This window comes from Glycine max, chromosome 15 (genome assembly GCF_000004515.6).
Source record: "Glycine max cultivar Williams 82 chromosome 15, Glycine_max_v4.0, whole genome shotgun sequence".
NCBI classification, from domain to species: domain Eukaryota; kingdom Viridiplantae; phylum Streptophyta; class Magnoliopsida; order Fabales; family Fabaceae; genus Glycine; species Glycine max.
In genome coordinates, this window is record NC_038251.2 from 23,975,296 (window position 1) to 23,990,925 (window position 15,630).

Here is a 15,630-nt window from a genome sequence, read left to right on the forward strand (position 1 = left end):
TATTTTGAAAAACTCTTTTAATACTTATCTTAATTGAGTCTTCTCTTGAATCTTCACTTTAATCTTGATTCTTGACACTTGATTGAACAACTCTTTGATTCTTGAAACTTGTTTGGCTCTTGATTCTTGAAACTTGTTTTGACTTGAGTCTTTGGCATCATCAAAATAAACTTGAAAAGCTTTGCTTCCACACTTATTGTATGCATGCTTGTGGTTTGATCACCCATTAGTGTGTGCTGTTAGGAACTTTAGCATTGACAAATGTACTGTTTCCTTAGAACTTGATAAAGCAGGGCTAGACAACTGTAGTGCTAGACATAGTGTGCAGGGTTCTAGTTTTTATTATGTTGTGCTTATAATGCTGTTTAAATTAGGCCTAAGTTCAACAAGAGACATCTGCGAATGAAGCTTAGTTTAAATTAGTCCAAACTCACAAGACATCGGTGTTGGTATTTTTGTCCTCAGCATAGAACACATGAATAATTTCAAATAGAGAAAAACCCTAATTGCATCAAGTATCTTGGTGGAAGGACCCAACACTTTTACTTATTTGTTTTCACACTCAATTGTTCACGTTTACTGTTTCTTTGATTACAATAGAATATACCTTTGTTTTCAATTCATGATACTTAATTCTTTTTACAAACAGTTGTATTTTGAATTACGCTTTTCTAAGTAAAATAGGTTCCCTGAGTTCGATACTCAGATCATTGCATTTTAATTATTTACTTGACGATCCGGTGTACTTGCTGGTAGATTTCGCACCCACACAAACAAGTATTATTCCTAGGGGCAGAAGCAATGTCTCGAAAGGAAAACCTCATATGTGAATTGCATACGAAGAAAGGTACTTGGAAGATAGCAGTGTGAATCACTGATATGTGGCATGTTAACAAGCACAATGGTAGACAAGCCATTGACATGGTGTTGATGGACCATACGGTAATTTTTATGTTCTTCAGTTGCATTGGTTTTCGTAATTAGATTTTTTGACAACTTTGATTTGTAACTGTTACAGGGTGCAAAGATTGGCGCCACTCTATGGCAAGAATTGTTCCCTGAATTTGAGCCGAAGTTGTGTTGTAGTGGTGCATATTTGATTTAGAACGTCAAGGTTGTTGACAATCATTCTGAATACAAAGTGAGTACAATTAAATTTTTAGTTTATTCGTCAAAACTACGTTTGTCAAGGAGGTTGAACGTCCTAAGATTCCTCCTAATGTCCATGTGATTATTGAATTTGCTTATATTATTACTGGCGTGGCACCGCGTGATACGTTAGTTGGTATGTCATGTAACCTTTTTGTATAGAGAATAGTATCTATATTCAACATAACTGACAGTTGTGTTTTATTTTGGTTTTTAAATAGATGTTGTCAGTGTTGTTGTTGAAGTTATTAAACGTAAAACAGTTAATCCTGCATACAGAGTTACAGTGAAGTTGAGAGATAACAGGTATTTTTCATGCCATTAATTTTTAAGGGCTGTTAAAATATGGACCATTACAAGTAGTCTTTTTTAGTAATATTTAAAAAATTTTATTTAATGTTCATGTGAGGCATTTCAATTATTGTACGGGAAGAGTAATAGACTGTAATTATTATTCATCAAAATTAATTAAGCGAAAAGAAGTCGAGTATTAATAATATGTATATGTTTTGTTCTGTTGTAGTGATGTTGAGATCATCATGACTGTGTGGGAGGAATATGCTCTTTAGCTTGATGATGCTATCGAAAAAAACCATTTTGTTCAGAAGCCATTGGTCATTATGTTAACCCTTACTAAGATCAAAGATTCCAAAGGTCGGTGTAATGTAAATTTCTATTTGTTACATATTTTCTTGAATTTAATATATCTATGCATTATACATGTAACTATATTTTATTTTGCAGACAAGTATCCCCTTAGTGTCCAAAATATCAAGCATGGGTCCAAGTTGTATGTCAACACTGATATTGTAGAAATCCAACAATTCCGTAAAAGGTACGATGTATGAATTTAATTTATTTCGTTTGTTTATAAAAAGTCTTGATAAAACTCTAATTTTATGTTGTTCATTAATGTAGTTTACGAGTGCCATTTTATGTTGGCGGGGTAACAAATGAAGGAAGCGCTTCTCAGTCCCAGTATAGCCAACATTCCCAACGAAACTCAGTGGAAAAGTTCTTGCATAATGCTCAAATGGTGAACTTAGGTGAAATAAGTAGACTGAGACAGGTAAGTGTATAAATGTTTTAAATTAATGACCTTGTTATTTGGATATCATTAATGATCATTATGACTTAATCACCGTTTTGAGCATACGAGTGGGGTTAGAGCGCCATTTCGTATTCCCGGCTGTGACCACTAACCCATTTCAGTTTCCCACCTGTGACCAATCCATTTTCATTTTTTTGATATGGTTTTACTCATTTAGGATTGTTACTGTTTGACCGTTGCTACGGTGGATGAAGTGATGATTGATACACCATGGAGTTATGATAGTTGTCCCTATTGTACTACAACATTTGATCCATTAAAAATAGGTGCAGTCTGTCGTTCGTGCCAAAACCAAGTTACTCACACCGTTCCAAGGTAACATGTATTTCTCGCCAAATATCCATTAAAGTCAATTCGAATGATTTTGTATATAATTCACATTTGAGTCTTTACTGAAACGGATATCTGTTGTATTAGGTATAAGTTAGTTGTCAAAATGGAACAAAATAGGGAGAAGGCTAACTTCCATTTCTGGGATGTGACGTGTATCAAAATCTTTGGTAAAATGGCCGATGAATGTCATCAACAGTTGATTGCAGTATGTTCTCTAACTTACACTTATCGATTAATGCATATGTATATTCATATTGCATTTAAATTGTTTTTTAATTCATAGAGTGTTGACGAGATCAAGGTGTTCCCTCCGTGTGTGGATGAATTGTTGGGTAAGACCTGGGCTGTCATATTCAAGTACCATTTTCAGATGCGGCAATCATCTATGTTGGATGTTAGCAAAGAGGAACATCATATCCACACATTGACATCCACACTTGGTTTACAGGTAATAATCAATTAACCCTATCAGTGTATGTCCTAAATTAAAAAAAAAAAAAAAAAAGAATTGATATTGTCTATCAATGTGCTACATGCAGGATGAACCAAGTATAGGGAAGTCACCAGCTGTTGGTGCTGAAACTTCATCACAGGATTACCATCTTACAGTAGGTATTTTTTTACGACATATTATTAAGTAGGAAATAAAAAAATGACATTAAATAATGTATTCGTGTTTGCTAATAATATTTTTAATGGTTACACAACCTTCATTGTCACAGTCAGCTGATTATGATCCTGGAAAGACTGTCTTTGTCACTCCTGCCAAAAGAATGTGTGATCAACAAGACAGTAGTGAATTTGAGTTTGACGAATACACACCATATGAGCTATTGACGAACACGCATATGAAAGTTGAGTAATCAATTGTTATTTAATATAGATATTGTAACTCTTTTTAATATGTATGTTTTCTTTTACATGTGGTATATCATTATGATTCTAGCAAATAGGTCCAAATTATCCTGTGTTTTGTGATATGGAACATCATCAATTACCCATGTATGAACACTGAATTGTATCGATAGTAATAGGTATCCCTAAAATTGATATCATTAATGTTTCCAGCTAATAACTACAGTTCATATAATTAAGTTGATAATGCAAAATATAATAATCATAAAAACATTGGTTTAGAATTTAAACAAATAAGATGCCAATAAAATTTACCATGCATGGCCAAAGTTTAACGTCTTTTAATTTAAAATCAAACACATAGAAAACAATGTTTTTTATCGTTTGTTTTTAAGGATTTTATGCATGTTTTGGAAACATGTATTCTATTACATTTTTGTAGCCGTGTCAAATTTGTGGGGTCAATTTGTTCAATACAATTTATGTCTTTTATTTTCGTAAATGCTATAGTAGTATTTTAATATAACATTTAGTAGCATTTACTTGCAGGTCGAAAAGTGACCTTCAATCTTCTGGAATACTGACGTGCTTATTACGGTAATGTATACACATCTACAAAATCCCTGCAATAGATCTTCTTGGAATTTGTGCAAAGGCAGGTACCATTTATACTAATATTTTATACTATATTATTTGTTGTATTATTATTAGGTTATAATCTTAGTAGATATTACATATAACAGTACATATTAGGCATTAGACTAGATATTAGGATCCATGTTATTAATAGACTAGACGTGTCGTGAAGTGTAATTTCCCAATGCCCAATACATCAAAAGAAAATACTACATGTGTGCCAATTACATCAAGTGTCGTAATGGAAGACTAATAGGCGTACAGATATACAAATAAATGTTAATCGATGTATAATACATAATCAATGTAATTAATAAATTTAGAGCAAACAAGTTTATCGAGAAAGTAAAAGTCATATTATTAATGAACACATATTACAATATTACAACAAATTGTAATTAATATTATTAATAACGGCACATTAAAAGACATCCAATTAATGTACTTATTGTAATTATATTCCGGGAAGAGTAAAAGTCTGCAATTATTATTCGTGAAAATTAATTACAAGTATTACGGGTAGAGTAAAAGCTGACAACTAATATATGTTAATTAATAATTGCATACTAAAAGCCATGCATTTAATGTACAAATGTTATTATTATTGCGTGAAGTGAAAAAGATTATAATTATTATACATTAATATCAACTACTAAACAATAAATATGAAGGATTCAACTAGACTTGACATAAAAAGCGGTTTCCCAATACTCATTAACTGCTACAGCAGTTACATCAAGTACACATTATCTGCTATGTAAAAACCATCCAATCATGCATGTTGGTATTATACACACTGGAAGTCGTAATTAGAAAACCTCCATTGCTATCTCCATTTGTGGAAACCAAAAGCAACAATTTTCATTAATTATCAACTCATCTTGCTCAACAACATCACACAAGCCTTATCACCATGAGTACACAATCATCAACTGCGTCCAATGTTGTAAGTTTCTTTTACTTTGTCATCCTTCGTCTTTTGCTTCTTATGTATATGTTCATTATAGTTTCGTTATTCATCTTCATGTTTGTCATTCTGCCGGTACCATATTGACCATATTGATCATCTCCTTCCAATGCTATAAGTTTCTTTTACTTTTCCATCCTTCGTCTTTTGCTTCTTATATGTATATGTTCATTATAGTTTCGTCATTCATCTTCATGTTTGTCATTCTGTCTGGCACCATATTGAGCATGTAATTACTGAATTGTTGACCATAGTAATGTGTTATTAGTATAAGTTTCTTTCACTTTAGGATCTGTATGAAATAGGTACAAATTAGGAGTAACTAATAACATAAAATATTGACATTCAGGACCCACCTAATTTCTTGGGATCCATAGTAACATACTGATAGGGTAAGTATTTCCCCACCAAAACCTTTTTATCCATTTCTCTTCATCCCAAACAAATGATATCTGCTATACTTATTAAATGATCCAACATACAATTGTGATATGTTTAAATGTTTACTTGCAGAACCTCATTGAGGTACCAACAACATATCATAGAAAATGGGCTCCGCACTACCCACTTTATGTGTTATTCAATTACAATGGAGACAAGCACTATATAAAGGTTAGAAAATATTATAACAAATGCTACTTTGCTGATGGACTAAAGGAGCTCAGAAGAATTATGGGCATTCATGAAGGTGTGATGATCACTTTTGCTGCACCTGAGAAAAATTGGATTTTCCATCTCCGCTTCATGCCACCACTGGATATACAAACATGTGGAAGGCCACCTACAATTAGCAGAACTCATGTTTTTACTATAGATGTTACCAACGTATGATCTCATGTGCTTATCCATTGGTAGGACTTTGTTCATATAATTAACCTCTATTGTCATTATTGATGACCTTTAAATTTTTACTCACTGCATTGGTTCTATTGTAGGTACTGCAACTGGATGCTCTTAATTTTGTTGATGTTACAACAAAATATATGATTGTCCTCCATATTCATGGCCGTCGTCACCTATGGAAGCTGATCATGCATAATGGGCTACAATCTATTGCTGAAACATGGTACCAATACTTGACGGAAAATGACTTGCATGTCGAAGATGAGGTAGCGTTCTATTACAGGCCTAACCAACATGTATGGGAGTTCATCTTCAAGAAAGAGCTGACATGGAATGAAGAGGAGTCCATTTGAATATTGTAGTCCACACTCCACTACCTTTTATTACAGTTGTTTGTTGATGAAAAATTTATGTAACTTTGGTTTAGTAGTTTAATGTTGTAATTTAATTACCTTCGGGAACCAGACAATGTTTGCTTTCGTATTTGCTTTTTTCGGAACGTTACAGAACTACATGCTTTGATGGTATTTATTATGAAATTATTAACTTGCTTTATTTATATATTCATATATTTCAATATAGTATTAATTGCTCAATATTTGGAATGTCACTAGACCCTGTCACTTTTATTACATATATATACGTTGTCCAAAAAGACTGAAATCTAATACATAAGATCAAATTTCTTAATACAGTGTTAATAAAACTATGTATTTTCAAAACAAAAAGATTTTTAATATTAGCTTTGTAACACAAATTAGAGTAGTTAATTGAAAAAAGCTTGAAGGGAAATAATTACGAGGCATACATTCCAAATATTTAACCATATATTTCATAATAGCAGAAATTCAATAAAATATATTAAATAATAAGTATATTTGCCTTTTGTCAAATCTACCATCACAATTAATGAGGAGTAGGAATGAAATGACACACGCTATCATATAAAAGCTGCCAACACATTTAATGAAGACAATTAATGAAGTGTACTTTCAATTACTGTAGCAATGATGGATTTCTTTGGCGGTGCCACACAATGTCTAATCAAAGACTTGGCGGGAAAAGAAAAACACGAGGTATTGAATGTAAAGCCCTTCTTCTTTTTTAATTTGTTTACTAGCTTCTGTGATGAATGTTAATGGAGAATAATTTGAAAATGTTGTTCTCCCAACTTCATCAACATTAATTTACATTCAACACCAACTAAAAGGCAGATGATGATAAATGCTGAACGAAAAGGGAAGCTGGAAAGCAACATTTCCACAGCAACACAACATTTTCTTCTACTCCTAACTTTGAAGTAAGGTTTCTATCTTTATACAATTTATTATATGTTATACTCAATATCCTATCACTCTTTCATGTACATTATTTATTCTTAAACAATGTTAAGTCAGTACTATTTGTACATTGCTACATATACGGGATCAATATTACATGTTGCTATTTTAACATGTTGATCTTAAATTCTAATTTTCAAAGTGTCACACAATAATGTAGAATTTATTGACAACTGGAAGTTTAAATGGAAAATTTTTCCGAACGGAGGAAAAATAGAAAACACATTTTGAAAAAAAGAAGACAAAGTTTTGACACTCCAAATCAGCATTTACCTAATGGTAACAATGAATACAAACCCCAAATTCATTTGTACATATTTTATAAATACTAATATGGATATAATCACTGTTATTGCAGAAAAGCGTAACCATACCTCACCATGTGACCCGCACTTTATTGATGACACTCATTCACTACATACACAGTGTACACCATTATCAAACATCACTTCGTCTGCGAATCAGTGTTAGCAACATTATACTGGCCAATTTCAAATTTGACTGAAGCATTTAGTCAATGGACATACAATCAATGCTTCTTCAATCCAGACGAATCTGTTGTCCAAGTTTGGGAAAGAAAATATAACTTCATCAAACCTCAAACCGCCATCAACTTCTAAAGTACATACAACCACAGGTGCTGTTCCAATTCAAAATGGCACCACGTCTCAACATATACATTCAGGAAGATATACAATACACAAATCAAAACTAATAGAGCACATCTCAGATGATAGTGAAGAGGAATTCAATATAACCCAGGGAAACATTCATATAGGTAATATGTCGTTATTGTTATTACATCATGTCAAATTGCTCACAATGTATATTTAACTTCCTACATATTTGACTTACTTAATTAGATACACATAACTCATTTTAGATTGAACAAATTTGTGTCATCTAGATTATTCATTTGACAACCCACCAATGGAGGATGATGTTGATACTGATCATTATCGAAATCTAGACACACCATATCATTATCAAAATACCGATATTTACGTTCAACTTTCAACTTACATTATGTTGTCTTTCATAGCTTTTGATCGTGAGCAGAATCTAAACTTCCAAATTAATGTGTAGGTCCAACTTACAATGATATTGGAGATCTATTTTGGCAATGCAACCACTGTAAAGCTATGATGTGGTACGATGAGAGGATTAACAAATGCAAACAGACCAAAAACCTAAGGTTTGCATTATGTTGTGGTGATGGAAAAATACAACTGCCTCTACTACAACATGCTCCACAACCGTTGAGGCAACTACTGTTTGACACCAACAGCTCACAAGCTAAGAACTTCCAGCAAAACATTCGTTCATATAATCTAATGTTTGCATTCACATCGCCTGGTGTCAAAGTTAACACAACCTATAATACTGGAAGAGGTCCTTCTACATTTCGCATACATGGTCAAGGACATCATCTTATTGGAAGCCTCTTATCTATGCCTAATAACTCATCGAAGTTTACACAGCTATATATTTATGATACAGACAACAAAGTCAACAACAGGCTTTCCCAGAGCCCATAAGTCTTAACATTCAACAAATTTCATGTTACATTACAGTTTTTAAATTGTCTTTTAAATAATATATACCATGAACACTTGGTTATGCACCTTCATGAATGTATAGGATCAAAGATATTCTCGATGAAGAAATTATCATTGGAATCAAGAATATGCTAGATAACCACAATCGATATGCATCAAAGTTCAGAATGGTAAGGGACAAACTACAATCTTCTGCGGTTTGTGACCTCAACCTAAAACTCATTAGTGATAAGCAATCAGATGGAAGATTATATAATTTGCCAAATACTGCTGAAGTTGTTACTTTGATTTTTGGTGATGAGCATACAGGAAATAAAAGAGATATCACAATTGAAAAGCAAACAGGAGTGCTCAAAAGAAAAAATGAACTACATCTTGCATATTTGCCTTTGCAATATCCCCTTTTGTATCCCAAAGGAGAAGATGGCTATAGACCAAATATTCTTCATAAAGATCATCCAAATATCCATGTTGCAAAGAGGAAAAAAGTTACCATGCGTGAATATTTTTGTTACAGAATGCAATCAAGGGACAATGAAGCTCAAACAATACTACATTCAAGGAGATTGTTTCAATAATGGATTGTTGATGGCTATAGTATGATTGAGTCTCAAAAACTAAACTATGTTAGACAACATCAACAGGAACTTAGAGTTGACAAGTACATGAATTTGAATGCCTGTAATATTGAGCCCTAGACACAAGGCAATGAAAAAGGTAAGAGAATTATACTATCGAGCTCTTTTGTTAGTAGTTAGAGGTATATGGAACAACTATATTTTGATGGGATGACAATTTGTGGCCATATTGGATTTCCAGACCTATTCTTGACATTAACATGTAATCCAACATGGCCAAAAATACAACGAAAAGTTAGGAAATCCAATCTTACACCTCATGATTGCCCTGATGTTGTCTCGCGAATATTCAAAATGAAGCTAAATCAATTGATGAATGATCTCAAAAGTGGACATGTCTTTGGTGGCACTGTTGGATGTAAGTAATTACCACCTCTACCAATCTTTTCCTACACTTCAAATTTACAATTATAATTTCAAATATACATTATTAATGATGCTACTAATATTTAAATTGGAGTACAGTTGTTTACACCATTGAGTGGAAAAAAAGAGGATTGTCTCATGCTCATATTTTAATATTTCTGCATCCTTCAAACAAGTATCCAAATCCAGAAGACTTTGATAACATAATTTCTGCTGAGATATCAAATAAGGACACATCCAGAATTGTATGAAATAGTCTCCGACCATATGATTCATGGACCATATGGACTACCAAATACAAGGGCACCATGTATGGTCAATGAGAAGTGTATTAGATGTTTCCCTAAGAAGTTCAACCAAGCAACAATTGTTGACCAAGATGGATTTCCAGTTCATAGGAGAAGAAAGAATGGATGTACGATTCAAAAGCATGGTATTGAACTTGATAATCGATTTGTTGTGTCATATAGTCCACATCTCTTACTCAAATATAGAACACACCTAAATGTGGAAAGGTGCAATTAGAGTACATCAATCAAATACTTGTTTAAGTACATCAACAAAGGATCCGATCGGATTACAACAGCTATTATTAATGTGTAAAACCAGGATGGCACACAGACTGAGGTTCATGATGAAATTAAACACTATCTTGATTGTCGGTATGTGTCAATCATCTGATCATTAAATGCATAACATCTACACACAAAACCCCCTTCGTTATTATATTCATTAATACATATTATGTGTATATGTTTTATTATTCATTCACCAGGTATGTGTCGCCCCCTGAAGCATGTTGGAAGATTTTTGCATTCCCAATGCATGGATGTGCACCAGCAGTTGAACGTCTCTATTTCCACCTTGAAAATCAACATCCTTTTTACTAGAAAGATAGTCAACAAATTGGTACAGTACTATCTAAGAGTACAATCAAAGAATCAATGTTTACAGCTTGGATGGATTCTAATAAAATATACCATCATGGATGGGATCTTACTTATGCTGAATATGTGTCCAAATTCGTTTATGTTGCACGCAAAAGATGCTGGCAACCAAGAAAACAAGGAAATACAATTGGCAGGCTCATATGGGTATCCCCTTCAAGTGGAGAGTTGTTCTACATGAGAATGATGTTTTCCTCCACTATAGGGTCACAATCTTACAAAGATATTAGAACAGTAGAAAATGTGGTCTACCATACATTTAGAGAAGCATGCTTTGGAAAAGGTTTTCTAGGAAGTGATCAAGAATTTGTTGGTGCTTTACGAGAAGCTAACACTTGGGGAACTCCACACTTCGTTAGAAAGTTATTTGTCAAGCTGCTATTTATGAATACCATGGATAGACCAGAATATGTGTGGAAACAAACTTGGCAATGGATGGCAAATGATATTGCATTTAATCATAGAAGACAAGGTAATTTCATAAATCCTAAATAACTACATATCATTCATAGGAAACAACTCACTTGCTAACAATGTCATTACCATACTATTCATAGGCATTCAACTCACCAACAAAGAAACAATGCATCTTTTTTGACTGAAATTGAAAATCTGGTGCAAGCCAATAGGAAAAGCCTACGAGATTTCCCTTCAATGACATACCCAATAGGATATGCTGCCAACCCACACCGAAATAAGCTCATCTACAATGAAATGGCTTATGATAAGGAAATTTTGGCTGCTGAATTCAACAAATGCTATCACTCACTAATAGGTATGTACAACATATTTCAGTTTTTCTTAAAACAATATTCATTCCCAACAATCCATACTACTAATTCATGATGTATACATTACTAAATGCAGATGAGCAAACTTCTATTTTTTATAAGATTATGCGCGTTGTTGCAAGTCAATCGGGGGGAGTTTATTTTCTCTATGGATATGGTGGCACCGGCAAGACCTTTATCTAGAAAACTTTATCATCTTCTATACGGTCTAATGGCGGCATTGTTTTAACAGTTGCTTCAAGTGGGATTGCTTCATTACTGCTGCCCGGAGGTAGAACAACACATTCTAAGTTTGTTATACCAGTGCCTGCAACACAAAATTCAACATGCAATATTCATCAAGGGAGTGACTTGGCTGAATTGTTGCACATGACAAAACTAATAATTTGGGATGAAGCTCCAATGTGTCACAAGTTCAGTTTTGAAGCACTTGATAAAAGCTTAAAAGACATCATGCACAACAATAGACCTTTTGGAGGATAGGTCATTGTTTTTTGTGGTGATTCCCGTCAAATACTACCTGTTGTGCCAAGAGGTAATCGCTCTAATATCGTCCATGCAACTCTAAATGCATCATACATTTGGGATCATTGTCAAATTCTTAAATTGACAAAAAAAAAACATGTGATTGCTATCAAATCCTGTTGCCCATACCAATAGTGATGACCTCAAACAATTTTCTGATTGGTTACTAGACATAGGCGATGACAAACTTGGAGAACCTAATGATGGATATCACGAAATCACCTCAAACAATTTTATTGTTGACGCAACATATCCAAACTTATTACAAAACTATAGCAACGAAGATTTCTTGCAAAAAAGAGTTGTTCTAGCCTCTACAAAAGATGTTGTTGACAAAATAAATGACTATGTCCTATCTTTGATTCCCAGTGAGGAGAAAAGGTATTGTAGTGCTGATAGTGTTGATAAATCTGATGAACTACTCAATCCTGCTTTTGGAGTACTAACACCTAAATTTATGAACTCATAGAAAACATCAAGAATACATAATCACAAGCTAAAAATCAAGGTTGGTACTCCCATCATACTACTACATAATTTGGACCAGGCATATGGGTTATGCAATGGAACTAGGCTTATTGTCACAAGACTTGGTTCGAATGTGGTTAAAGCAGAGATTATTACTGGACCAAATATAGGTCATAGGACGTATATGCCAAGAATGAATATGTCTCTTTCTGATTTTCCATGGTCATTCAAACTAATTAAAAGACAGTTTCCATTCATGGTTTCATTTGCAATGACCATAAACAAGTCTCAGGGACAGTCCTTGGCACATGTAGGATTGTATTTGCCAAACCCAGTATTTTCCCATGGCCAGTTATATGTTGCACTTTCACGAGTGCAAAGTAAAAAAGGACTACATATTCTTATTTATGATAATCAAGGCACTTCAAAAAATACTACCATTAATGTAGTGTACAAAGAAGTATTTGCAAACTTATAAACAATGTATGCTTTCCAAATTCTTATTGTTGCATATGCATTATCATTAATCAAATTCATTTTCTACCAAACTATACAGTAACACATCCTACGTTTCCTACCTACAACATTATTCATTGACTTCATTTTCAACATATCAATTTCTAATCAGAGAATTACAATATACTATGTTTTTTACTTTACCGTTACTTATACTGCTTTCAACATCAACACTCTATTGCAATTTCATTATGATGAATTCTCAAATTAATATGATATAATACTTTTACTTCTATATGTTGCAGGAGAACAAAAGCAAGGCAAATGATGAAAATTTGTTATCACATCACAGCCACTAAAGCATATTCATATCAATTTATCCCTTTTTAGGTTAGTACTATATATAGTAGCAACATCCTAATTGGGATTTTTAAATGTTCACTAATCTTATCTATATATGCAATCAATACATTCATTTATGTTCATTGCACATCCTCTCATTCACTACAACAACATGCTTGTAATGATAATCACAACAATATCATCTGAAACTATCTACAATTGGATCAGGTTAGTTTCATATTCATACTGTATTTAATGTTTTTTTCTATCGATACTTCAACATTATTATCATCACAATTAACAAAATTAAAAACTATATACATGTAGTAATAATTTACATTTATCAATACTCAAATATTAGTATTAGCCCGTGCATTGGCATAGACGACTCTCTAATTTTTTTTTAATAACATTGGATTCTAAATGCAACTTTCCTTTACCCTTCGGTTTCAATTTCAATTACAGTTTCTAATTAGGGACATGGAGGATTTCTATTATAGAATTTGTTGATTTGTCATTCCCCCCAAGTGTTTATTTGAAAAACTGTTTTAAAAAACTCTCTTATTAAATCTCTGGACGATCAAACTTGTCTTTAAAACCTGTTTTTCTCTTTAGTAGATGACCCCCCATTCTTCTACATTTCTATAGATATCTGCATTAAAAGTTGTAAAAGTTTTTATATATCTTTGATAAACACACTATTCAACCTCCCTTGTAGTGAGATTATTGTTATTTCAAAAAGAGGACCCAAGTCCATTTGGGCACCTAAATATCAAATTGTTCTTGTTGCAGATGTGCTTGACAACAGGAAAGAAACTCCAATCATGGTACCTGGATAGTGGTTGCTCCCAACATATCCTTAATTGTTTTAAAAAATATTCCTTCTTTGAGAAAAATGTTTAAAATTTTCACTTACACATTATTGAACCTCCCTCCAACGTGTTTCATTTATTTCAATTGCATGACATTATCATTATAGTTGCATGGTGACACTCTATTGTGAAATTTTGATGTTGATACTTGATTGCTGAATTACAACAGCTGGTCATTTGAGGCTATCTTATATGCAATGCTATTAGAATCGAATTGATCATTGACCTAGTCAAAATACCGAGTCACTAGATTAGTGGTCAAACTAATGGGTTACTACATGAATTGCATGAATCAGTGTAACTAATTAAAATATATACATGGATCATAAATATATTAATTATCACATTTATTAATCAAATGATGGTGGTAACTTAGAAGTAATTTGCTACTTAAATACTTTATGTATTCAGGTTTAATCTTTGATGGATGCACTTTTTTTTTGTATTTCCATTAATTAACAAGCCAACAAGTATGTCTTGGGTATTACACATAGCAAAACCATCTTGGGTATTGCACTAGCAACATGTAACATCCCTAGTTACTATTATGGTTTTTCTCAATTCATTTTCAAAATTATGGAATAAAAGAATTAACTTAAGACACCTTATCCAACTATCATATTCCTAATTCATGAATAACTTTGTTGCCTTTGTTTTAAAATGTCATCACTTTTGATTTTTATTTTAAAAAAGGAACATCATCATATCTTTCAATAAGAAACAGTTTAATTTATAAAATACTTAATTTCCATTAAATCAATACAAAATAATAAAGATCATTTGCACATTCTTGATAATATCTCACTAAACAACTATGTTGTACAATTATAATACATGTTTACATTCCTAAAATTACATACTTAATACATTTGAGTCACATACAAAAGAATGGTAGCAACATCAAATTAAAACCTAATCTATCCTTCTTTGTAAAAGAAAAGACTTAGACTCAAAGTAGTGACTCAAAGAAAACCAACCATTATATATCCATTTCAAAACTCTCGAGGCACCATTAATAGACCCTTTTTTCTTCTCAAACAAGTACAACCACCTTTTCGTAATTTTCCCAATCAATCTTCGCTATTTGCATTGAATTCTCCATCTTTCTTTGAAAAACAGAGGGTGTATGAGTCAGCCACCCTATCTCTTCTAAAATCGCAAGAAAACAACCTTATAGTCACAAACATACATACTAACCACTATGATGTGGTCCTCTCACAATCTGACTCATAATCTTATTCATGTTTGTAACAAATTCTTAAGCTATCACATTACGAACTTGCTACCACTAGAACTTCTAGAACTCAATGGTCTTACACAATTTAAGTTGGATGATTGTTGGGAGTACACCCTCACCATTGTACAATGGTAGGCTCTCACCAACCAGTTATGTCTCACATTTGACAAGATTGCCAAGTTGGCACTGTGGAAA

The 15,630-nt window shown here is 32.8% G+C and overlaps 2 protein-coding genes across 2 annotated transcripts; both read left to right on the forward strand.

Moving 5' to 3' along the window:
• The first annotated feature begins 1,769 nt into the window (after positions 1-1,769).
• LOC102666443 (uncharacterized) lies at positions 1,770-3,456 on the forward strand. The gene is made up of 8 exons (XM_006598394.1): positions 1,770-1,803; positions 1,894-1,984; positions 2,068-2,218; positions 2,418-2,575; positions 2,678-2,798; positions 2,877-3,041; positions 3,133-3,201; positions 3,316-3,456. The coding sequence occupies exons 1-8, from the start codon at positions 1,770-1,772 to the stop codon at positions 3,454-3,456; spliced, it is 930 nt and encodes a 309-aa protein (XP_006598457.1).
• Positions 3,457-10,756: 7,300 nt separating this feature from the next.
• On the forward strand, positions 10,757-11,718 carry LOC100795215 (uncharacterized). The gene is made up of 3 exons (XM_026125918.1): positions 10,757-11,216; positions 11,367-11,519; positions 11,612-11,718. The coding sequence occupies exons 1-3, from the start codon at positions 10,757-10,759 to the stop codon at positions 11,716-11,718; spliced, it is 720 nt and encodes a 239-aa protein (XP_025981703.1).
• Positions 11,719-15,630: the final 3,912 nt, after the last annotated feature.

Excerpts from the sequence above, each read along its gene's own strand:
- LOC102666443 (XM_006598394.1), top strand. The coding sequence starts at position 1,770 with ATGTTAACCCTTACTAAGATCAAAGATTCCAAAG. Across the intron at positions 2,576-2,677 it reads GTTACTCACACCGTTCCAAG|GTATAAGTTAGTTGTCAAAA; the intron begins GTAACATGTATT and ends CTGTTGTATTAG. Across the intron at positions 3,042-3,132 it reads CATCCACACTTGGTTTACAG|GATGAACCAAGTATAGGGAA; the intron begins GTAATAATCAAT and ends TGCTACATGCAG.
- LOC100795215 (XM_026125918.1), top strand. The coding sequence starts at position 10,757 with ATGGATTCTAATAAAATATACCATCATGGATGGGATCTTACTTATGCT. Across the intron at positions 11,217-11,366 it reads ATTTAATCATAGAAGACAAG|CCAATAGGAAAAGCCTACGA; the intron begins GTAATTTCATAA and ends ATCTGGTGCAAG. Across the intron at positions 11,520-11,611 it reads ATGCTATCACTCACTAATAG|ATGAGCAAACTTCTATTTTT; the intron begins GTATGTACAACA and ends TACTAAATGCAG.